Genomic DNA, 25618 nt, shown 5'->3' on the forward strand with positions numbered 1-25618 from the left:
TGTTCATCGTTGTGCCTGTTGATAATATATTTAGAACATTAAAAATCTTAAGGAAGCTGTTGTACCTCTTCTCATCTCTGCCTTTGATTTTTTTCTTCATATGCTTAATGAGTCATTGGCAACATTAGATAAAACGTAGGAACTTTATCTCTCTGGTTTAGCAAAGTGTGAATAGCAGCTTGGAATACTCTTGAATTCTCATCATCACTTATTAGAATGCATTGACTTTTAAAAAGACTGTTTTCAGCAGTTTTTCATGACCTGACCTACTGTTCACCTCAAGTATTTAGATGCTTAATATCTATAATGAAAAATAAGGTATTTTATAAAACAATTAATTATGATACAATTTTCTGATCCAGCATTTTCACACACGTTTGGAGTTTTACATTATACCATAACTATTTATGCATTTAGAAAATTGAAGCATAATTGAAAATTATAATGTACAAAAGCAGTTCTGATTAACATAACGTAGAGACATGTAATAGGAATGTTAAAGACTCAAGAAAGAAAATAAAGTATTTTAAGCCTCTGAAGTTTTAAGTGTCTCTATCCAGAATACAAACCATCAATACCACAGTGATTTGTGGGAATGCTGAGAACATTTACAAAATCATCTCCTCGTTATCTTGCATAGAGAACACTGATAATTTCATTTGGATCTGGTCTTGCTCTATTCTAATAGTCTTTCTTTTATTATGTAGATACATTTTTTTTAAATGGTGTATTTTTAATATTTCATTTTAAAATTACTTGTGAATTTTAAAGGAAAAATAGGTCCTCAAAGCAACTAGAAGTGTATTCAGAATGGTCCTTTAGAAAGAAATCCTTTGAAAAGAGAATGCATGCTCGATTTTAAATGAGACTGAGTGGTCTTAAGTACACTACAGTTCTACTTTTCTATTGCAGATTTAAGGCTTGACTCTGACTCAAGCAAAAGAATAATTTATCATGGAGTAATTCCTTAGAATTTTTTTTTTTTTTTGGCTGTCAATAGCTGATGAAGGATATGTCTAGTACAGTTCCCCTAAATAAATGGAGAAGAGAACAGAGTTAGAAAAATCTGATGTTTGATTTGGGGTTGGATTTTAGGGAGGTAAAGAGAAATGTTGGTTGGATGAATATTTGATATTTGTCCATGAAAAGATGTGTATAAGATGCTCTTAACCAATTTTAAATGTCGGTATCATGAATATTCATCTCCTGCTGCTTACAACAAAAGCATTTTCAAGAAAAACCTGAAGAAGGTAAAGCCTTTGCAAGTATTAACATCTCTCTCTTGAAATCAGTCGAGCTATACTGATTTATATCACTTAAGGTCTAAAACACGGAAATCATAGGTTTTTTGAAAGATAACCAGTTTATACTTTCTTTAACTATCAAATTACTTTGGAATTCTACTGTGACAGATTTTTTTTCTAGGAATGACACAAGTATCAGTCTGGAAGAACATCGGCGCCAGGAGGAAGGAAAAGCTCTTTCATAAAGTTTTACCAGCCATAAGCATTATATACAAGACTGAAAAGACAAGTTAATATTTTGGTAGGAAAAATCCCAAACTGATGGAAAAACATCTGCTCCATTTAAAAACTAATGGAAAATATCAGTGCAATAAAAAGAAATAGTGCAATTAAAAGAAAGGGAAATGCTGAGGGAATGTAATTTGTGGGAAATGTTTATCAGCTTTGTACCTCTATTGAGGATTGCTTAGGCACTTCTCTCCAATCAACAGAAATCCAAATAATGTTACAGTATATGCAAACAAAACGTGTGTCATGTTTTTTTAAAGCAGATAGATATAGAAACTCAACAAAGTTAACATTAAGTCATAACAAACGCTACAGCCACAGTGTTGCTGTACTTTTCCTCTTGGGTTTTTCAGTAAGTCGAAGTGACATACTATATATTTATGGGAAAAAAAAGTGCACTTTGTTGTTTTCCAATAAAGTATCCGCACTTTCTCTGAACCTAAAAAAGTAATAATAATAATTTGGCATTACGTAATAGCAACAGCTAAGAAGCAATGATGTTTTTTGACTATGTTGGCCAAAATTGTAGGATTTTCTTCCAAACTTTGTAGAATCCAGTAAGTTTTGTGTGCATGCACAGTCTGGTTTTAGTCACATTGTGATATAGAATTGAAGAGAACTCATTCCACGCTTGATTGTATTACTCTCTGTACAACTCTAACTCCATAGACTTCATGTAACAGAGGTGACAGAACCGTAATATAAAAATGAACTGAGGAAAATCCATTTAGAAATAGATCTGATTATTAACCCTGAGTTATCCATAATTATATTGGAAGTCAAAGCTGATAGCACAGAGTTAAAGCTGCATTTCATCTCTTTGTCTTCTTTCAGAGGCTGCAAGTCCTGAAGACTTGGATCACTTGGTGTTGCTCTGGATTCCTGATGGGACCACACCACTTGCCTCTCTGGACTGAACCACCCAGTTTCTGATTTATGATGCACAGTGAGGATCAAAACTCCCAACTAAAAGCTTGATATTCTTAGCAAACGTGTGGGCCTAAATCCAGAATTCCCACTGCTTTAAACCTGCTTGATTTAAGTCACCAGTCAGCAATGAGAGTCGCTGCTTCTGACTAAAATCCTGATACTGACTGGTTGAAAATCAGCTGCAGACTTTATTGAAATACGCTTAATCTAATCTCTCTTTAGGTTTTATAGGAAACCTTTAGCATACAGAATACCAGAATTTTCTAGTAGCTGTAATGCGAGGCACCTATCTGAATTTATGAATATTGGAGTAAATATCTAAATATTTTAATAATGATAATATTGTGTAAGAATTAAGTATTTTATTTGTATATTTTAACATGGAGAAACTTTTAGATGAGGGGTTTTTTTCTCAATTAGTGTGACATCAGATGTCCTACTCAAACCTTTAATCACACCAGGTAAGCATATTTAACATTTCTGATTCAAGAAATTCTGCAGTTAGCAATGTATTCCTTTATTTGTAAGACCTAATTAGATTTTGGTATTAACATCCTAGCACCACATTTTAGCCTTTTTTCTCATTATGTTAATATGTTTCTACGGCGCTTGCAGTGTTAACAGAGAGATTTGCCTGGCTTCTTTGTATCACTGCCTTGTGTCGGATGCTTCCTAGAGAGTATCTTGTTCCGTTGTCATTCCGCACACAAAATTGTTAGAAATCCCTGATAAACAGACTAAAAAGGATTTTCCATATTATTTTCCTCCGCCCTGCTCTTCCACCTCTTTGCAATTGCATGAAACTGCAACAATAACATCTTTGAAAGGCCTAGATGCATAAGGTGGACACATGCTGACCATCTTGAAACATTAATTCAAAAATGCTGAGATCTATGGGCCTCAACACAGATACTGACATGACCTGACAGGCAGGAGCATTACCGGTAGGTGCAACCTGAATTAATATTATTATAGAACTTATACGCAGAGCTAGAATAGTAGGATGCAGAAGCCCAAGTTTTTTGTCCTGTCCTTGTCACCTGATGATGTGTGATCTTATGCACATCTCTTTGGATCTTGTTATTCCTAACCCAGCCAACGTCCTGCGTTTCCTCTTGTATGCATTTTACTCTGGTCCAGCGCTGAAAGCCAGTTCCTTTGTTGATCTGACACAAAGAGGGCTGTCCGACTCCTGGCATTAGTTTTCCTGGGGGATGGTGGCTCAGCATTCTCTTGTCGCCCAAGACCCAGACCATAAAAGAGTTAGACGTGACGCTTACTTAAATTCCAGTTTTAAATGCTTTGCTGAAAGACTAAATATATAACCTACTATGTTCCCATGAAGATAAAACTGGGCCTGCACTCCTTGTTATAACATTGTTAAGTTTATCATGCTGTCTATCTGCCTATATTAAAACCAGACTTCCCTGGTGGAATGTTGAAGTTAAAACACAAGCTCACCAAAGTCAGCAAAAACACAGATAATTCTCTGCTTTACTTGCCACAATCTAAGCTGATCCCACCATTTGCCATTCCTTCAAAGATACGGATCTCACAAGGAGCTGTTGTTGATGCCAGATGGGCAGATCTTTCTCTGTAGATAAGTGGGTGCTGGAAGCCTTCTGCCAAAATAATGTCTGGAATGCTGGAAAGGAGAGCTCCACATTGACTGGGAATGAGACCCAGCAGGCGCTGCCGGGCTGTTGGAGCTGGAGAACTCCCTCAGAACTATAAAAGTATTTCTTGGTTATGCAGAAAGCCTGTTCAGATTCCTCTTATAATTAAGATCAAATACTATGGAGGGAATTGCAATTTGAACCAAAATAGAAGGGAGCGTGCTACGTTCAAAGCTATGACGCGCTCAACTGAGGGTGCCTTAGTTTATGGCTTAAATGTACATCTCATTTTCAGAGATCCCGGAAAGCCATGGGATGCTTCCAGACCTCACCTCGGAGTTTTTTATTTCCTGGGTTCACTTTTTGAAGTTTAATAGAGATGAAGAAAGGGGTAGGCAAGAAAATTAATGGTACCGATGGAAGCAATTAATTCATACACTTGGTTTTTAGTGTCTAATTTCATAATTCTAGGTGAAATCTGAACGGCTGCCCAGAACATTCATGTAGGGCATACACTTTATGCTGGCCTGCACAGGCGAAATTTTCTTATATTCAATAGTGTTTCTTTGTTTGGTTTATGTAGATCATGTAGCCAAATACTTTGTATTTTTAGCTGACATGAAAAGACTTTCTCAGTACAATGTGGTTTAGAAAAATCCATTCAGTTAGGAAAAAAAAGGTTGTGATGACCCATTAAGGAAACATGCCTTAAAACCCCAGCAGTTTAATTTAAAAATGTCTTGTTTCTTCAGTCTGTTAATCCTAAACAAGCCCTGGACATTTTTGAACTATGCAACTAATCCTGAGAACGCTCACTCGTGCAAATTGTTGCTTAGAATGGGAATAAAAGATTATGCCGTCAGGTTTCATATCTAGGATATGTAGGACTTCACATTTTAAGATTATAGAAATGTCACTATTCTTCTGGAGTAATAAAAGATACTTTAACCTTGCAGAAGTACCGCTTTTCTATCATTAAGGTAAATAGAATGAATAATAATAGTAGTATTTTGCCTGCTTAGGATGGCTGGCAGTTTCTGTACCAAAATGCAGTTCATCATAAAATTGAAATTGGCCTATTTAGTTGAAAGTCCTTCAAGTATTATTAGCATCCCAAATGCTATGAAGAGCTCATGGGATTTTTTAAAAGGTACGAGGCTAATGCTTCCTCCAGCATGTTCGACAGTTGCCTTTTGATGGGCGAGAGCAGGATTGGTTTGCGAATAGAAGTTTCTCCATTTCTTCTGCTTCTGTATCTATGGGTCTTCTACCCATAAGCTATCAGACACTGTGGGTACTTATAGTTCTTGTGGGAAGAGGAGGAGAGAGTGAGATCATAGCCCTAGATGATATGGTCATGGTAAATTATTTATTACTGTGATGTATATATAGCATCTGCCGTAAGTGGTACTTCAGCAACATGAAACATGACAGGTTGTTTCTTTGTTTCTAATGGTTAAATAGACAAAAAGACTGAGACAGCTTCTTTCTTCTGTTTCACCTTTTTGTGTTTTTTCTCTTTCTTTTTTTTAACTTCACGAATGTGCACTTTTTATGAAATAATATGACGCAAGAATGAAGACAGCATTTGCAGCAGGATAGAACTCCTTTTCCAACGCAGTATGGAAAGCATCTTGCATGCGTTGACATTACTCCTTTCATATAAATGTAAAATATGTGTTTAAAAACTTTCCCGTGCTTCTAAACCATAAATATTTAATTCTCAGTATTATCATCAATCAGGTTAGATGATCTATGAAAGATATTGGTGGTAAAAGCTTCTTGCGCTGTTTTCTCTAGACCTCTGAAAACACTCCAGGTTCACAGAGACCTTCTAAGGAGCCGATGGCACAGGGGGGGCCATTGATTAATGGCTCCCTGGGACACTCTGACACCTCTGCCTGGATCAGAGAGATAAGAGACAGCCGGAGTCTGCCCGAGAGCGGTGCTGTCTACAGGCGAGGCAAAGGTTAGCAGCACGGAGGAATTCCTGCAAGAGCGGTGAGATACGCAGCTTCCTCTGGGGCAGGATAATGGTCTGCAAAGGGGAGTAATAGAGTGGAGGAGCGTTTTGTAGCGCTCAAGTGAAAACAAGAGACAAGACAGATGATGTTAAAGGGTTAGAATAAAAGCAAGAATAAGAATCCACAGAGAAATGAGGCTTAAAGCATGTCAAGTTTGGGTTGTTGGGGTTTTTTTTTTGAAGCATAGTTTAATTTATCATCCATAACAGAGGGCTTTTGTCATGAGGGTTTTGTTTATTCATTCTTTCATATCATAATTTGCCACGCTAAACAAAGTGCAATTCTCCATTGTGGAAGGAGTATCACCAATACACGTAACAGTACAGACCATATTTATTTAAAATAATGCTCACGTTACAGTGGTGCAAGGAAAATTCAGATAGATTGGTCAGAGTAGTTTGATCTGCAAATGCGTGTTATTTGTGATAATTGGCACAAAGCATCTACTGCAGCAAGGCAGTTTCCATGACCCAAGAACATCGCTAGCATTTCTTCCGTGTAAAATCAAACAGAACGCAGGAATTTGCAATGCTCAGTCATCCATTTATCCCAGCACCGTGCCTTTGGAAGTGTCCAGAATCACATGCTTAACAAGAAAATGGAAAAAAAATGTATTTTAGGTTAACTTTATCTTTTCCCCAGACTGTGCTTAGAATTCATGGTACAAAGCAAGTGGTCTTCTTGTAATCAGTTTCCACCTGAAGTCATTGGGATATTTTTCTTAAGTAAAATGTCATGGCACCGGTTGCATTTCTGACCAAGCAGAGAGCTTTGTTATTTACAGATCTAACTATTAGTAAATGCCGTGCATAGAAATAAAGGTGGCTTTAAACTTTGCAAATGTCGTTTGCACAGAAAGGCACAAGACAGCCTTGGGAGAATTCTGTAAATAGGGTTTGATTCAGAGAACCTGGGAGTCATTGGAGGGAAAAAGTAATTTGGCTTTCATGAGCTTTGACTTACCATTCAAACTTGGAAATTTTGATGCATTTGGGAGTACTTTGCATCAGCACAAATGAACCAGGAGCACAAATCCTTGGAATGGGAATTATTTCAAAATTATTGACATCACCGACTGGGTTTAATCGCGTCCTTTTCAGCAGGAAAGGTAAGGGGGGGACGGTCCATTGGTGCATGACAATGTAAACTTGTGCTCGGCATGGAGTCTGACAAGGACAAACCTGTATGGCTTCTCCCAGACGTGGGTGGGCGAAGCCTAGAAACAGTTATTAGAAGTAAACTTTATTAACTGTTGGCCTTGGAGAGAGAGCTGTGGGTGAAAAAGGCGAAATCGAAATGTCAGGTATATATTGCTTGGCATGGGGGGGTATGTACGTAAGCAAAAATCTCCTCCAGGAACTCAAGAAAAAGTGCTTCTTCGGGCCAAGAAGGAGGGTTTAGAAAGCTCCTCAAAGAGCTTTTATCTTAAGAGTCATTTGGAGAGCTGGTTTGAGATTACAAAGATAGATCTTTCAGTTACGTCAAGTGTATTATCCATAAGAGATTGCGCACAACCCACATGTGCGGCGCTCATTTTCAAAATGCAACAAAAGCAGCAAAACAGAGACTGAGAAAAAAGCACAGTTTCATATGGAGTTGGGCTTTCAACACCAGTTGAGCATTACTAAATGTCATTTTACAGACAAATCTTTGCTGCATGAAGCAGCGAAAATAAAAATATTGCCTTCTTTCACTAAAAGAAAATAAATGAATTTATTTAGTGTTATTGTCATTACTATAATCAGACAGAATGGCCAGAGGGTGCTATAAGCAAAGGTCTTATTCGCTGCATGGCATAACTGCAAACAACGTCCGTTTGTGCCATGTTTACTTTCTTTGCTCCAATGGCTCTGAGAGCCATCACTATAATCCAAAAGCACAAGATTTTTAAAAAGTCTTAAGACATATTTTTTAATTTTTTTTTTAGGTAAATGGGCATCTGGTGCAATTTTGTTGAATAGAACTATTTTGAAAAATCCCCTAGATACCCTACACCAGTGAAATAGCTTAAGATATACCACATGTAATTCCTTAGGTTTTGAAGGGCCCCCTCCTCTTCCCCAGGTCTGAGATGTTGCCCAGACCTCTCTGATGGACTTAGGCCTTTCATGCCGTGGCTGGTACAACTGAAAAGCAAATCTGTGCGGGGAGTTTTGCTAGTCTAAAAATCTTAAAAGTACAGTCTCACTAGGGAGAGGGGTTTGGAAATAAAGGGGTAAGCTAATTATTTATAATTAGGTCAGGCTGGGTAGGCTGATTGCCATAATTAACATTGCCTAATGACTGTCCTCAGGGTTTTGCTTGGATATAGCAGGTGAAATCTGGTAGAAGCGGGTAACTATTCTGCTCCTCTCGAGTGGAGCGGGCATGCGAGCAGGGATGTGCGTGGGAGGCGGGGAGCGGGGGGAATGTGGGTTAGTGTGCTGGAAGGCCGGGAGACGGGGCCAACGCCAGTGCCCTGGGGAGGGTGTGTGGGCTGGGGAACCGCTCCTGAACTCGCAAGGGGGGTGTTGGGGAAGACTGTAAGTAGTTAGAGATCTGTGCATCAAAGCAAACGGCAGCATTTCTTAATTGAAAAGGAATCTCTGGGAAATAGAGAGGGAGTATTTGTGTGGCTCAAATAGCTGGGGGCACTTCTTACAGACTGCGTTAACCAGAGGTGCGCAGACTGTGCACGTAAATATTTCAGACAGTAATAATGAGTCATGATCATTTCCCTTCCTATAGCTTCTTGCAGGATAAGCTCAGACAAGATCCTGTGGGATCCCACGCAGAGTCTGTGCTAGTGGTTGTGCCCAACTGCACAACGTTCTCCTGCAGCACAGCGTTTCCCTACCTGCCCTTGTCTCACTGAAGGAACACCTTCTTCCTTCATCCTGGTTGTTCAGTCCTCTCTATGACACATACAGAATCGCAGAATCATGGAATGGTTTGGGTTGGAAGGGACCTTGAAGATCAGTTAGTTCCAACCCCCCTGCCCTGGGCAGGGACACCTCCCACCAGCCCAGGCTGCTCCAAGCCCCGTCCAACCTGGCCTTGAACACCTCCAGGGATGGGGCAGCCACAGCTTCTCTGGGAAACCTGGGCCAGGGGCTCACCACCCTCACAGCAAAGACTTTCTTTCTGATCTCCCCTAAATCTCCCCTCTTTCAGTTTAAAACCGTTCCCCCTCGTCCCATGGCTCCCCTCCCTGATCCAGAGTCCCTCCCCAGCTTTCCTGGAGCCCCTTTAGGGACTGGAAGGGGCTCTAAGGTCTCCCCGGAGCCTTCTCTTCTCCAGGCTGAACCCCCCCAGCTCTCTCAGCCTGTCCTCACAGCAGAGGGGCTCCAGCCCTCCCAGCATCTTCATGGCCCTCTGATGGATCCGTTCCAACCGGTCCATCGGAATAATAGCCAAGTGGACACAAGAAATGGTTAACAGCAAAGAGGATAGAAAAGAAGCAGAGACTGAGCTACTTCAAGCCCCCTTGGGAATAGCACCATACACTTTTGAAAGACAGACAGCATGAGCAAAAATCCTGGCATGGCCCTCGTGCAGCTTTCCACCTGGACATTCAACATTTCAGGCTACGTCCAAGCCTTGGCCTTCACAAGCAGTATCGTGCTGATCATCCTCATTTCTGCTACAAGGAAACAGTAGCCCAAGTGCTTTGTGGACCAAATGGTAGATGCCTGATGAGGGAGAGAGAAGATATAAAACTGTGTGGTACAAATCATTTAGTACATAATAGGAGACAAAACAGTTTTTCCGTAGAGAGAGTGCCTCTTTACTGCTTCTTTGGAAATGTGACTGGGTCTGGGGTTTTTTTATTCAGAATGGCGTCTGAGGTAACAGAATGGTTAGAGGGTCTGCAAGACCCACAGCTCTCAAGATGCACCACCAAAAGACAGTTTATTGCTAGAACTGTGTGAAAAATGCAGACACTTGGCACTGATGTGCATTTTCAAATCACATATTGCTTTAATTGAAATGTTCATGCCCCCAGAAAAGCCCCACAAAATTTTGTAAAAATCAAAACGTTTAGTTTTGACAGATTTTAAACATATCTCCTGTTTCCATTTGCATCAGTTTTCATTTGAAAGTTTATTTCAAGTTTATGTAAACTTTCCCTCTGAATCATACAAAGGTGTTCTTAAAATACTGAAATCCAAAATGAAGTGTTCATTGCAGATCAAAGTAAATGCTTTCATTCTCTGGTAAGTTTCTAATCTATTCCTGTCCCCCCCCAAGCTTTAAAAACATCGTACTGACAAATCTAATATTTTTTTCAATTAAAAAAAAAAAAACAGCCAACCACTTAATTTGGAGGCAACATGGGCAGCGTCCTGATCAAACACAGCCAGATGCTCATGGCGCCACAATGTTATATGGACATCTAACAGAACAAGTGTTAAAAATGACCTTCATATTGCAAATTTTGGTGATCAACAGCTGCAGTCAGGCATTCAGGGAGCCTTTCTCTCTCTTGCTTCTCTGATGGCTGCTCTCCCCACATTACCACCAGCCTCATACATTTTTTGAAGTCATTTAGGGCCTGTCTCAATTAGACTCAGTTTGCCTCCCACCTGTGTTAAACATTCTTGTTCCTGTTACCTTCTTGGGGGGAGAGGACTGTTGGGCTTGACCACACGAAAAACAATACGCCATTGTCTTACAGTTATAGACCATTTTAAAGCGGCCCATTGTAAGTCTGCAATTCACGGGTCGGGCTGCCAGCCTGGCAATCCCACGCTGACGCCAAGGGGTATGCGGCAGCCACCGGAGGAACTGTGAAATCAGTGAATGAGTTCCATTGAAACCGGTGCTAAGAGAAAAGCCTCACGCGCTCCTAACCAGCACAAGATTGTTCATTATAAAAAAATAGTACCTCCACATTTTAAACTAATGATGACTTTTAGGCATGGCGTAATTATAGCACCAGTGGGAACCCATATGTCACCGAACTTTCAAATGTAAAGGTTGTGCCTACAAAATGAAGCCATATATTCCCATTAATTGAAGCAGTTGATTTCCAGTTACACAATATTAGTTTTAATGGTGAGACTATTAGAAAGTCTATGAATTTCTCTTTGCTATTGTTCTCTAGTGTTAAGGTGGCACACTTTCAGCTGATCAAAGTTGGTAAGAGGGTGACTTTCATGCCAGCAAAGTTATAAATATAAGTGACTCTCATAGTTGCCGTCTGTAAGTTAGTATTAGAATAACCTTGGAGGAGTGGTGGTTTTGTGCTGTCAGCACAGCCTGCACGGCTAGAGGATAAAGGATTAGCAAGAGAAATTTTGATGAGGGTATTTACTACTAATGACTGCCTTCAAAATTGCCTTTTATCTGCAGCTTTTCAAAGCGTTTTCCATTCATTAAGCCTTATAAAACCTTTGTAAAATTGGTGGAAGATACAGAAATGCAGATATCTTTGTGCCAAAGCACACAGTAATACTTTGACAGAAAAGGGCAGCAGTACACTCTAAACATTATTTAAAATAGGACTTGCACAATTTTACAGTGATGCTATCGCTCTGTTAATTAGAGTTTGACCAGAACAGGGGAACAGTCCTGCTCTTAAATAAAATGGCGTGGAATGATCGGTAAATAGTGCCCAGGGCTTCTGTTTTGTGTTGTAGTGGTAAGACAGATGTATATTATGCAGTGATACTTATATAAAAAAAAAAAAGAGTTAAGAATATGAATGACACCTGTTCTTTTATTGTAGTGAAATCTGCTTCCCAAACTGCCAACTCTAAGAGATCAAAAGCAGTGAGCCAGGCCTACTAAACTGATGAGCTGAAAACCCTGAGATTTAAAAAATAATAAACAGAGGGTCTTTTCTGAGGTCTTTTGAGCCTTTAGAGCCTGATTTCCATTCCTCTGCAGCCTCAAGGAATATAAATATGGGGGTTATACCCCAATATTTTTTGGTAAATCCGTCCTTCCTTCCTTCCTTCCTTCCTTCACTCCACTAGTTATTAGTTTTTTAATAATGGGTTAAGTCTCAGTGTTGCTGTTTAAATTTCTGGTTACATGAAGTACTTCAAAATTCAGCAGTTGCTATAGGAGCAATGTTTAAGGGCTATCAATACAATTACTCAGTCCTAGAAAAACACAAGTAATTTAACAGCAATAACTGAAGGCTGCCAAAATATACAGTAACTCTTGGAACTCTGAAGTTATATGCACATGTGTCAGTGTGAGTCAATGAATGATATGTACACCAAAAAAATAATAGTAGAAACACATTTTTACTTGGAAATGACTTGTGGAACAATCTTCACAGTATCTCTGAATATTTGTAAAGGAAAAGATGGAAAAGATAACGCGCAGGATGACTTGCAGAATCAGCCGTGCGCTGCTCAACAGGACTGCAGGGATTTTTTGCGTCAGTAAGTGATAGCACCTCTCCGCAGCGATCAGAAGACTTGGTAAGAGTGAAGGGTCATCGTCACAGTGAGTAAAACGTTGCATCCAATTTGGGTGGCTTCCAGGAAATGTTGTTATTTAGTTAGATTTCTTATTGCTTTATCATTTCAGTCCATTAAACCAGAGAGAATTAAAAAAAAAAGAAAAAAGGATATTCTGCCAGTTAAATGGCACAGAGGTAGGTTGGATGAGCACGAGAGATGGTACCCTGAGAGCGGGGGAGGCAGCAGGAGGGTGCAAGAGGCTCTTTGCAGCTCCCCCCATAACTTCCCTAGTGGTTTGTAGAAGGAACCTACGGAAATTTCCTCTTTAATTTTTGGTGGGTGTGAAAATCCCCACTAACCTAGTGTAAAGGCCTAAGCATGTCAATAATCGCTATAATTAGGTTGTTTGTTATAAAAAAATAAATGAAGTCTTTTCTAGGTAACTCAACCTGTAAGCGCTTATGAAGTAGTCAGGGGTTTTGTTTCTTAGGGCTGCCAAGCTGCGAATTTGTTGATTAAAGAGTGACTTGTTGGGCGTGAAGTCGCACTCGTGTTCCTGGGTGGACTGCGGCGAGGTAGATTTCAGTTTGCAGTCGTTGTGCTGGTTAAAATATTCCCGTTCTGCAGTGTTAATCTGGTCTTTAATAGCCTGGCTCTGGCCACTGAAACGCACTGCAGGATTTTTTTTTTCCCACCCAGTTTGATTCACAGCATTTTCAATTACTTAGATAGAAAACAAACAAACAAGCAAACAAAAAATCGCTTAGTTCCACAAGAGGATGGGAACTGTCAGATAGGTTCATGAAGCACAGATCCTTTTACATGAGGGTCTTGGGAAACGCTTTGAAAAAAAAAGGACACTTCAGATTTAGGGTTGTTTTGAAGCCGGCACTAGGCACCAACAGAGCTGTGAAGTCTTTTAAATGCTTCTTTTGTACAAAATGGGCACACAGCTCAGTTTTTAATCAGATATATGAAAAAGCGTAGCATAAGCATGTGGATTGCTTTTATAAGGCTTCTTGGTTATTGGAGTACTGCTGAAAAAAGGCAGCTACATTTTGGTACTTAATGTCTCTCTAATAACTGCATGGCTACAAACCATTAGGTTCTTCATCCAGTAGGTGATTCATTTCCAGGGAACAGATGTTAAGAGAATAACATTTTTTCCTCCAGACCTCCTCCCCAAAAAGTAAGCCTAAGAAAGGGTTCTTGCAAAGCAATGTCAACGCTTTATATTTACGGGCAGGAAAATGAAAAAAAAGAGGTGAAAAATTAGAAGAATAAGGTTTAAAAAATTATTCCACCAAAACGAGTTCTAGTGCTTTTGGGCACTAGGGGGAAGACAAAGATTCCCGCAATTTCTGGAAAGTTCTGTAAATTAATACCGTAAAGTAATACAGGGGTCATGAGGGGGGGGAGAAAAATCAGTGCAGCTAACTTACCGTGAGCATGAAACGTATCGTTGCTGCTCCCTGACTTCTGAAACTGAGTAACACAGGGTCATAAAATGACTGTAATTTCTTAATAAAAGAAAACTTGCCTTTAAAATAAAGAGCAGTGTCATTACATTGACCCCTCCCCCCTCCTGTTCTAACTCTCCCTAGAGGCAGCTCAGGGCTCAGGCTCCTCCGTGGGGGCTGATGCTCAGCCTGGGGGGGGCTCAAGGAGAGGATCCGAGAATTTGCTGCCCAGACGCTTTAGAGAATTTAGCTGCCGAGTACTAACAGGTCTTCGCTGAGCAGCTGCACGCGGAGAGGATGGGGTTGGTTTTTGTGTTTGGTTGTATTCCCCCCCGCCCCCAAAGCTTTTACGTTTTCTACATTTGGACGGATTTTTTCTTAGGGAGAGCTGAGTGTAGATGAGTGACGACACGGTTCTCCTCCTGCCAGGTTCCACAGCCCTGCTCCAAAGCAATGTTGGAACTTCATAACAAAAGCGCTTGTCAGGAGTCTTTTAATCTCGGCTCACATTTTTCACTGAAACTTTTCACCTACTCTGTTCCTCCAAAAACTTAACTTTTTTTTAAACTAACACAGGGAAAAAATGTTAAATGGTTTATATTTGAGAATTTACGAATATCTCTGTGTGCGTGCGCGCGCGCACACGTGCGTGTCTGCCCAAGGTGGCTCTCGTAATGTGACATTACCGTGCTGTCTGCGGTGTTCCTGTGTAAGGACATTTCAACAGCGTTTTCAAGGGTGCCTTGTGTCAATGCAAATGTTTGAAAAATAGTGAAAAACTAAATCTGTCTTTAAACCTCCCTATTTATTGTGTAAGCTTTCAACATATGGACTTAAATATCAGTATCAAAGTCATCTATTTCACCTGTCTCATTACAGAAGTATATGTAGCAGCTATAAGAATATAAGGGTTATATAAAATTGTATCCACTATTTATGTGTTATTGTATCCAACACATATGTCCTTTCCATATGGGATGTTCTCACTGTACAGAACATGGTCGGTTCCAAGTATAACTCAACAGAAGCATTCAACCTTTGATTTTAAAACTGTTATCATCTCCACTTCAACAACCCACGTTGAAAGGAAATTCCAGATTGTGGGGGGGGAAATGGCTGCCAATCTGAATAAGGAGGAACGTCGTCAGATGGCAGGGAAGTATTTGTACTAGTTGTATTAACAGAAGCAATGACCTTTACACACTCCAAAACAAGCCATATGGGCCTTGGATCACAGCAACCGTTTGTCAAGCAAAACTCCTGAATCATTTCAAGCAGTGTTCAAACACAGGCGTAAGAAGCCTGAACACAAAATGCTCTTACGAAACGCATCTCTGAAAGAGGGGAGATGCACCAGAGTTTAAGGTAACTGCTATTTAAACCTTCAAATCCTAGAGCAAATTTTTTTTTTTTGCTTAAATTTTGGCCTATCGATTGTCGGGGATGGAAAACAGATGGGCTGCAGTTTAGCATTGCAGCAAGAATCCAAATTCAATTCTCTGGCTTGTTCTTAGGAGAGTTAATGGAAGTTGAATAATATGCACTGGCAGTCCCTAGAACCCTCTCTGTTTTTCTTTTCCTTTTCTTTGGCAGGGTGAGACTATTCTGCATTAAATTTGCATATGGCCACCTTTCTCCCTAGCGTAACTCTAGTGATCCCTCTGGCCTTAGTTCTGATTAATATGGGCCCTAAACTTTACAGACTTAGCCCTCATTCCTTAGGCAATCTCGGTGCTCCTTGTAGCTTCTGCAAGTGAACCAGAAGGACCTGTAGAAGTGAGCAATGCTTTAGTTTTTCTCTTATTTATTCATTAAACTGCTGAGAGTGATATTATGCTCCTCCATGACAATGCTGATCTTTCTTTAACTGAAACAAATTAAACCTGGACGGTAAATTTTCTTAACAGAGCGTAATACACTGAGTTCTGGATGCTTGTGGCAAGGATATTAATGGCGTACTCATGATGGCAAGCAGAAAGCATTTTAAATGTAATCTAAAAGAGAGCCAGAAATAAAATAGCATCTTTCAGGAAAAACGATGACGACAACGACCCAGAGACCAAATCGAGCATGTGCCCTTTCTTGTGAGTAGCACGAATAGAGTTTAAAAAGCGTGCCGACCGCTGCCTGCAGAACCTCAAAGAGGCGAGGAGTCCATGTGTCAGAAATCAGGTCTAATAAAGCAACACAAACAATGAAGGTGCCTGAGTTTAAATGATGACAGGGTTCAAGATGACAGAAAATGACTAATTCTGAAGGTTCTGAGAAAAAGAGAGAGATGGAAACTCTTTGGCAGAGAAATAACTCTTAATTTGGCCCATTAAGTGCAACAGTCCTTTACCTGCTGGACATCCCACTTTACTGCCACTCAGCTGTGAGGAGCGAGGATGCTTTTGTGAGCCCTGTCATGCTTTATAGCGCTGCTCTGACCTGACCCCCACTGCTGTGACAGCAGAGATGCACCAAACCAACAGGGGGTCCCGGAGCACGACACGACTGGAGAGGGACCCGGCAGAGAACGGATGAAAGTTCTCTAGGGGTCTGTTCCTATTCTTAAAGCTCCATGGGATTATGAGAGAAAGGGATTTTTAAGAGCTGCAAGGTGACATTTGAAGTCAGCAGGAGTCTTGACTCTTTAAAATGTCGCACCCTCAGCAGATCTGCAGGGCCTCCTGCACAGAGAGGTTCCTGTCTGCAGGGCCTCAGAGCTGCCTTCTTTCTTCTAGCATAAAGCAAAGCTTTTTCCCCACCTTGATTTGTCTCCCCTGTCTGTGCTTTGGTGTCGCGTCTCCATCGTGGCAACACAACCAAAGTGGTGGCTGGTGAACCGGGGCAGGGGGCCAAGGCGAGCATTGAGAACCAAGTCCCCTTGACACCATCATACATGCCCAGATTATCATGGTTGTACTGTAGACTACTATTTCTCTCCCTATAAGACATTGTACCAATCATCAACCACAAAATAGTTTACCTGAACCTTCTATCTTCCCACTCTTTCCTGAAACAGCTTTCAAGACAAATATGAAAGCGAGCATAGGGAGAAGGGGATGGTTTAAGGTGAGCTACTCCTCCTTCTCCTCCTTCCCCTGCTGCCTTTGCTTCGGCACCTCTCCTGTTGCCTGGTGGCCTTGCTAGAAATGCTGCTCTTCATCAGTGGCCTGACTCCCCAACCTGGAAAGCGTTTTTCTGGCCAGAGGGGGTGGTTGTTTTTTGGTAGTTTGGTCACAGCACATTGTTCCCTTGGCAGACACACACCTACACCACTCCCAGGACAGCCTGGGTGTCCCCTGCGCCGGGCTGGGAGACCTCAATCTCTCGGCCGTCAGTGGCTATTCCAGCTCGTGACTCGCGGGAATATCCCGTAAATTTTGCCCTTAGACTCTGCAGCCAACACAAATTGGTAGCAAAGAACGCTAACGCCGGAGGCTTTCGCGGGGGGTCAGAAGAAAGGACACAGTCCAGGCTCTCGGGGAGAGATAATTACAGTAACCTCCGCGGTGCCAAACGGTGCCGCGGCCTGTTGCTGGGATTTGCCTCCCCTCTTGTACCTGCAATGGGAAGGGGCCGGTTCTGCACTGAATCGCTGGCGTGCGGCTTCATGCACCGCACTGGAAGGGTTCGTTTAGGTTCCAAATTTTATAGGTGCAGTGGGAGCCTCATGCGCTTTTATTAGCACAGCTCCATGCTGACCTCCATGCTAAAAAAAGCAGGGACTTTAATATTAGCTCATAATCCACCGAGGGCAAATAAACATTCAGACATGCTAGTCTTTCTTTTTCCCCAACTCTCATTAAAACTGTGGTCTCTGTTATTATCATGCAGACGTTTTGCACTAGTTTTTTATTACAGTCAAGTACAGATGCCCTTTTTACTTCGAAGCAGAGCTGATAGCAAAGCTTGCTGCTAAAGTTTCTGATCATCCTCTATGGCTGAGAGCAGTTTACCAGCAATAGTCTCCTTGGAATATTCGGGGTTATGCACAGCTTTTAATTCTTTAAAGAGTTTGGTGGTAAATAGCTTGTTTATGCTGTGGACTCACTTGGCAAGCAGCCAGCAGATTTCGGAGTGCCCTTGGGCTGGTCCGGCATCAGAAAGGTGAAGCCGGTAATGCAAAATGCCCTGTATTTACAGAGCGAGCCAGTGAGCATGAGGTGGCTTTACAATGGATGTTAAAAAAAAAAAAAAGGCCTCGTGTCCATGTCTTAGGAGCTGGTGTGTCTGCGCGCCCAGGACCAGGGTTCTGACCTCGCAGCTCTGCCATCGGAGCAAGTTTAGTTTTGGGAGTGTGATGGGGAAGGGGAGGAGGGGCAGCAGGAAAGAACAACTTGTTCTGCTTTGGTCTACATGTTATCGTGGCTCCAGAGCAGGTGCTGACCTTGCCGATGATTTACAGTGTCTATCAATACAATGAATTCCTGCTGCTTTCTTCTGGCTTTTTCAAAATGTTTTAAAGCAGACACTGTGGCTTTATTTGGTTTTCTCTTCTATTTTTTCCCCTTTACTACGGTTGCATATTGTTGCTTACATGAATGAAACATACAATCAGTCCTCTTTGGGTGGCCGGGACAAAAAAAGTATGCCATTTGAGCAGTTCTTAGTGAGATGCTTAGGTGTTATTGGAGGAATTTTTCTCCATGAAAGACATTTTACATGACACCGGGCACTTCAGCGTCGTCTGCAGCGCAGTGGCAGTGTGTGTAGGCACATAAAGTGTTTGTATTCTTTCATTTAACGACGTTTCAACACAGTGCGCGATATTAGCTTCCAGTAGTGTGGGAGCACTTAGATTACAGCACTGTTACCTCATTATACTTACTATTATGAGTACTACCATTTATTCACAGTAGTAAACATTGTGCTAAATAGTGAGTGTATACAGGATCTAGGCTTTAGAAAAATAATACCACAATTACGAGTACTGAACAATCTTGAGAGATCGTGTTTAGTGAGAAGCATTTGCTGGAGCATTGTGTAAAGCCGCAGAAACAGGCAGCGCTCAGTTGTCAGAAACCTTTCCCTTTTCAATTTCTTCCCCCCCCCCACCCCCCGATAAAAATTCTGAAAGAAATTAAATGTCTGAGATTAAATGTGATTCATTAGCGGCCAAAACTGCAGAACCTTGGGCAGTCAGCCGTTCTGTCTTTGACCTCTTCTGAGGCTGTTAGCGAGGGTGATAGATAGTTGGATGATGGGTTTTGAAGTGTAGATTTCTGCTAAATCAATGGACAAGATCTGTCAAATTTCTAGTAATTTTCAAGCGCTTCTGCCAGCGCCCCCCCCAAGTAGCTACTCGTCCATTCACTACTGCGCCATATTAGAGCCACCGAAATTAACACGAGAGAAAAGTATGGTGTGCAAGTTGTTATAGTTCAGTGCATCCAACTTTAGAAAGCAAAGAACACAAACAAGAGTTTTGCTCCTGTGGCTGGGTAGCGTACAACAGCTCCACAATCAATAATAGAAAATGTTACTGAAAGGCCCAATAGACCTCAAAGAGATAATGTGAATCGGCCATTAACAGTAAGTCATTATAGAACTTATTAAGTGAAGCCTTGGGGCTGTCATAGAGCCTAAAGGTTGACATAAATTTTTCATACACGTTGAACTTTGCTAAATGTGCTTGCGTTTGATTAATGATGACTTTCTTCAGAACGCTAATAAGAAGAAGGAAAATGCGAGCTGGGGCTGCAGCAGGGAGAGTAGTCTCCTGGACGGAAGGCCATCTTTGGCGGCGGGGGAACAATGGGGCTTTCTGAAGACGCCCTGCCAAGCACGAGGGAGTTTATTACTCCCTGAAAAATTGCTCCTTACCGCCCAGAGACAGGGCACTGAGCACAGCAGGCGAACACAGAAAGCCAGTTTTGTAGTCGTGGAAGTGAAAGCATCATAGCTCCAAAATAAAAATAAAAAAAATCTGCCTCCCCCGCCCTCTTAAGACCTCCATATAGTGCAAAGAACAGTACAGAAGCACTTCGTACTCATACAGCAGCCCTGTCTGAGGAGCGGTGCGTCCGCAAGGCCTGCTGGTGACAGAGCTGCAGGAAATGTGCCTCGGCAGCCAAAGTGGTGAGTCACGGACTCATGGAATGATTTACATCGGAAAAGAAGAAGACAACAACAACAAAATGAAGCCTTCACTTGCAGGAAGGCCTGGAGAACAGCATATGGATTTGGTCAATTAAAATAAACATGTTTTTCACTTGTTTTTAAAAAAAAACCCCACAAAGCAATCAGTAACCTCAGTCCAAAGCAGCCACAAAGTCTAAGTTTCTTTCACTAACCAACAAAAATGCTAGGCATGTCATAAAATTCAGGGACTCGCTTTAAAACAGCTATGGTGTAAGTGGGTTGTTTTCTCTTTCTAGTATCTCTGCAGAACCCCCCATGGGTAAGCGCTGCCCCTGGCGTGTACGACCCACCACCTCGGTCCAGGGCCTGATTTTGGAAGCAGGGCTTGCAGTTACCAAGGGAGGGAGTAACAAATACCAGCTCAAGCCGGTGAGTGGGCAAGGCCCTGGACTTTGTGCAGAGCTACGAGAGGCGTGTTTTTCAAGCGACTGAATCTATAAATCCCAATTGAGAAGAGGTCGGAGTTGGTTAAAGTTGTTCTTCTTCTGACTTGGGTATCCGTAGCCAGCCCAGCTCGGTCAGCCAAGGATTTGAAACAGCCTTCCTTATCAAACGCTGAGATTAGTGATACTGAATAATAGAAAGCTCGTTCACTGGCATGCCTGGGCACGGAACTGGGTCAAACTGGTTCATCCCCAGTCTCAGCCCAAATTAATGAAAACAATAGCAAAGCTCCAGAGACCTGCATCTAACTAATTCTGACAAGCTCACTCATCCCCTTACACAAGACATTCCTTTTTATTGTATGTTTGGTTTTTTTTTACTGTAAAATGTGCTTCTGGTGCTGGCTGTTCAGCTTTGGTTACAGCTCAGCATTTCAGTCAGTCACCAAAGTGGAAATCTGCACAGGGCCCACCTAGATTATTTTTTTTACTGACCCTTTCAATAAAAGCATGGAATTCTGAGACTTCTGCTGGATGGGAAAGTCATAAAAGAATTGCAGGCTTTTGGGTCCTGGAAAGCTAAGGTTGCCTCTTTGTGAGCCTGATTTAAATTCACATTCTTCACTACTTCTGTAATCTTATCAGCACCAACGCGGTAAAATTTAGCATTTTATTTTGTCGGTCAGTCAACAACATGGAGCCAAGAAAACATGCAAATCATTTAAAAGCTTTTCTCATCTGTGGTCGTATCAGCTTCTGAGGCGTGATCCTGCACAAGATCACGTAAACGTTGGCGGCAAGCTTGTTCCCCTTGACACAGTATCAGAAACTGCATCATCATGGCAAGAACACGACAGAGGCAACCTAAAAAATCCCAAACAAACCCTCCCCTTCCATATCAGTGCAAGTTTTGAGAGTTCCCTTAGCAACCGGCACTGAACTTGCATACCTAATTGCTTCTCTGCACTGATGAGAGAAACCGTGTCCAAAAGCAGGGTGGATACACATGAGGCAGGAGGGAGGCAGGGCGACCGCGCTCAGAGGCACGTTCTTCTGGCCATCAGCAGCCAGACGAGGAGCTGCGTATTTTTGCCAAGAGGAGCATATACACGCGCTCAGCTCACGAAATAAACATCGCTCCTGGCCAATGTCACGCTGCCAGTTACTGAGGGCATTTGGAAGGGGTTTGCCGTGTCCCCCCTCCAAATGGTGTCTCAGGCAGGACTTAGAAGAGGCCAAAAACATCACCTGCGCTTGCTGCTGTCCCTTGCCTTACCTGGCTCAGCTGTGGTGATCCTCCTTTTAATTAGGGTTTGTCTTCAAACCCGCTGAAGTCATAATAAATCTTTCAGTTGCCTTCCCCAGCTGCGAGGCTCAGTCCTTCCCCCAGCTCCGTCGGGAAGCGAGACTTCCCGGCGCTAAAATAACTCCTGCAAGCAAATCCCTTCCCAGGGTGCCGAGATCCTTGGGAGCACCGCGAGAAGCTCCGACCCCAGCCCACAGCCTTCTCCGCTTCGTGTCGGGGACTCACCCCGGGCTGGGTTTCGCTCCCTCAGATTACAAACCCGAGACTCCAGCGGCTGCCGCGGTGAAGTTTGAACAGGAATAAACGTTCTGTTGTTGTGCCAAAACACGCCGTTCGCTGGGGGTGCTGCAGATGATACGTAATGAGTACAATTCCCAGCATTTCAGAGGTGGTGTTGGCTGCGATCAGCGAGACTAACTTCATAAAGCACTAGGGTAATTGCATATTCGCTGGGAACGGGAAAAATAATCAAATGAAAAAGGACAAAACCAGCAGGGAAAGAAAATTTATTTCCAAGCATCTACGAGAGTGCTACAAACAATAGAGACTAAAACTCAAAGCATTTAAAACTATTAAAAAAATGTAGTTGACAATGTCCTTCTTAAAAATTAAACATAAAAATGTAGAAAATGCAGTTATTAACTCTAAAACTTGCTCAATACTGAAATAAACCCAGATAGCATCAATGAGGATGGAGTCCTACAAATGACTTTTTTTTTTTTTTACTTTATTTCCATTTGTTAATTTGTAAATTGATACTCATTTCATTTTTTTTTTTTATGTTTATTTAAATTTATAATGGAGAAATGTGCAAATCTAGCAAAATATTCTTTGGATTATAAACAGAGAAAAATCAACAACCAAAGAAATTTGAACCGAGTTAATAATAAACTATAGAATCATATAGAATGCATACAGCTATAATAAAGTGAAATATTACAATAAACATTGTAAAGCAAATCTGCTGATTTAGCAAACTCTGCCTTATAAAACATAGGGATATAATGGGACGAGTGAATATGTTAAAAATATAAGAGCTGAAACATCGTTCATAATTTTAACGCGTTAAATTTTAATCTAACTACATATATGGGGGTCTTCAGAAAAGCGATACATCAGATTTCCTCTCAGATCAAGCAGTTTGGAACCCGACTGCAAATGAAGGACGGGGTCTGTAAAATGAATGGTAGAAAAACGTATATCGTTTCTATTTATTGCCTCTTCCCATATTGCAGCTGCTGATCTCTGACCCTAAACAGCAAACTATATTAAATTTAGCAGAAGTACAGCTGTACGCAGATGCGGAAAATGTTGATGCGCGGAACATATTCCAATCCCTTGCTCATTCTGAACTAATATAAAAAAAGTTATAGATCATTTTTCGATTAAAAACATACATTACAAAGACCAACTCTGAAAGCACTCTGTATTTCTGTCATCACAAATTAAAATGTCTTCCTATCAGTAGACGATGCTATTCTACTGCAGTGAACGGGGGGGGGGAAATCAGAAGAAAAAAGAAAAGAAGTAAGTGCCAGAATCTTAATTACTACTCAGGTAAGGTAATTGTCAGGTAGAACAGTCTTTAGGGAATCTAAAGTGGGTCAGATTCAAGTCTCTAGAACCCGCAGAAGCTTAGCACAGATACGGAAATTCACAAGCCTGGAGTAAATTGTAAGCACAGAGTACTCCTGTCCACTTCTAAAGTCATTTCTGAAACCTCTGGAATTTCTAAGATATAAGATAAATGCATATTACATGGGAAATATTGAAAAGTATTACACTTAATTTAATCCAGAAAACACAGTAGTATTATATGAAGGGTATTCCTGTGTTCTGGGAGCAGCCACAAGCTGTAGATAGAGAGGGTACAAAATGTTCACCAGACGTTACATTTTTTTTAATCTAAAAAACATTTGTAAAATGTACTTGATTTTTAAATAATCACTTAACAAGGCAACAAACCAACTACAAACACATAATAAATAAGGCTATTAAAAGGTCACAATTGTAGTAAATTAGTCAGAACTATAAATGGGACATTAGAAACACTATGTTTTTCCTTATATGCTTAATAACCAGAACAAGAATTAAAAAAGAATCAGTTTATTTCAAAGTCTGCTTCTTATATTGAAGCACATATTAAAGCAACAGTACAATGTTCATAAAATATAAGTGTGATGCTGTAACATTTCTTACATGTCAGAATACTGATATTTGTATGTATACTAAAATAAGAATTTTAAAATTGTACAAATAGATACATTAAAAATGACATAGAAATAGGGCGCCTCCCACTGCAACAAGACAGAGTTTTTATATCTGGCACGTATTAGTTCAAGATGAAAGTATAAGCAAAAAGATTTACAAGAATCAGCAGTAACAAGTTTGATGCTCAAGAGACATAATAATTGTACATTGTACTGTACATACATCATATGGGTTTAAGCTGGCTGAATATTATATATTTCAAGTTTAAAAATGCACTACCATACAGAGTGTCCATAGTTTAAGGCGAAATTACAGCTCAGAACTGTTATCTTTTCTAATTTGTGGAAGCTTCTTTGACATAAAAGATTTAGATGTTCATAATACATAAAAGATTTCCCTTACTTGTAGGTTCGCTTTTAGCATTTTCCTTCATTTAAATATTTTGTATTTCTTAAGTGGGTTTTTTCCTCTAGTGAAGTTGGCAGCCAACTTCTATATTTGCCTTTTGTAGGAAAAGGTACTTCACAGTATTTACCACTTTTATGTCCTTTTTTATCAAAGGAATCCTCTCTGTCAAACTTAAATGTTTAAATGACATTTTTCTTGATTTTTAAAAAAATACCTGCTTACATTTCTTCTGGATTCTTCAGAACATCGGACACAGTTCTTAAGGCCAAATCTTAAACTTTATTGTTAAGAATCGTCATCGAAAGTGTCTTTGGAGCCATACAAGTCTGCAAGTTTCTTAAATCGAGGTCCCCAATTTTGTAGATAGTCGTAGTCCAAATCAGAATCTGTTGTCGCTGACTCCAAGGAGCTAAGTGAACCAGCCACCGAGCCTCTTCCCTCGTAGCCATAGATCTGAATAGAGTCATAAGGAGGAGCAGTGGGATCGTTATCGGCCTCTTGTATTCTCGTGTTGATGAAATCATCAACATCAACGCTATTAGGAGCCGGCCGGAGCCCTGGTCTCGGCATGTACTGATACTCGGGTTTTATGTCTTTGCGAGGAATAAATCCATTGATGCCATCGGGGTTCTGCAAAGTAGCTATGTCAAAAGCTTCGGTGTCTTCCTCTCCTCCACCTTCATCGTCATAAGTAATAATGTTCTCTCGGACATCTTCTTCTTCGAAAACAATCAGAGGTTCTTTTTTCTGCCTTTTCAGTGTTACAAACAACACTACAATGACTAAAGAAAAAAAAGCAAGTTAGACTGCACTCTTAAACAGCGGCTGCTTTATCAATAGATTATTGCCTTCACTGAAATCTCAGCTTTTGTGCTGCAGTTCATCATGTATTTTTGCTAACATCTGCAATTTTAGCATACCTAGCTCCGTAAAAGCATTGATGTTTGTACACAGAATTGAACATGCTGATCTGAGGTTTTCTGTTTGGGCTGAATGCCACTGCTCTTACTAATTGTTCATTACCCCAAGACTAAATCATTTGTGGGCCGCCGGTGCTGTGTGAGGGCTGTGGTGCTGCCTTTGAGCAGCCCAAACACACCTATGTCTGCAATAAACCAACAATGAATCTTTACTCTCTCCTGTATGCCCAAAGCTGAACTCTAATTCCATATTTCATTTCCACGAAAACAGAATTTTTCTTAAGCGACGCCTCAAAACACA

General features: G+C 41.0%; 1 protein-coding gene across 4 annotated transcripts in view; it reads right to left on the minus strand.

Moving 5' to 3' along the window:
- Positions 1-22268: 22268 nt before the first annotated feature.
- CDH11 (cadherin 11) overlaps positions 22269-25618 on the minus strand; it is an 85531-nt gene continuing 82181 nt past the window's right edge. For all 4 annotated transcript variants that reach the window (XM_074582883.1, XM_074582884.1, XM_074582885.1 and 1 more), the window contains one exon: positions 22269-25179. In XM_074582883.1, coding sequence (XP_074438984.1) covers positions 24683-25179 — 497 coding nt within the window. In that variant the 3' untranslated portion in view covers positions 22269-24682. The remainder of the gene's footprint in view (positions 25180-25618) is intronic.

This window comes from Larus michahellis, chromosome 4 (assembly GCF_964199755.1).
Source record: "Larus michahellis chromosome 4, bLarMic1.1, whole genome shotgun sequence".
In the NCBI taxonomy this organism is placed as follows: domain Eukaryota; kingdom Metazoa; phylum Chordata; class Aves; order Charadriiformes; family Laridae; genus Larus; species Larus michahellis.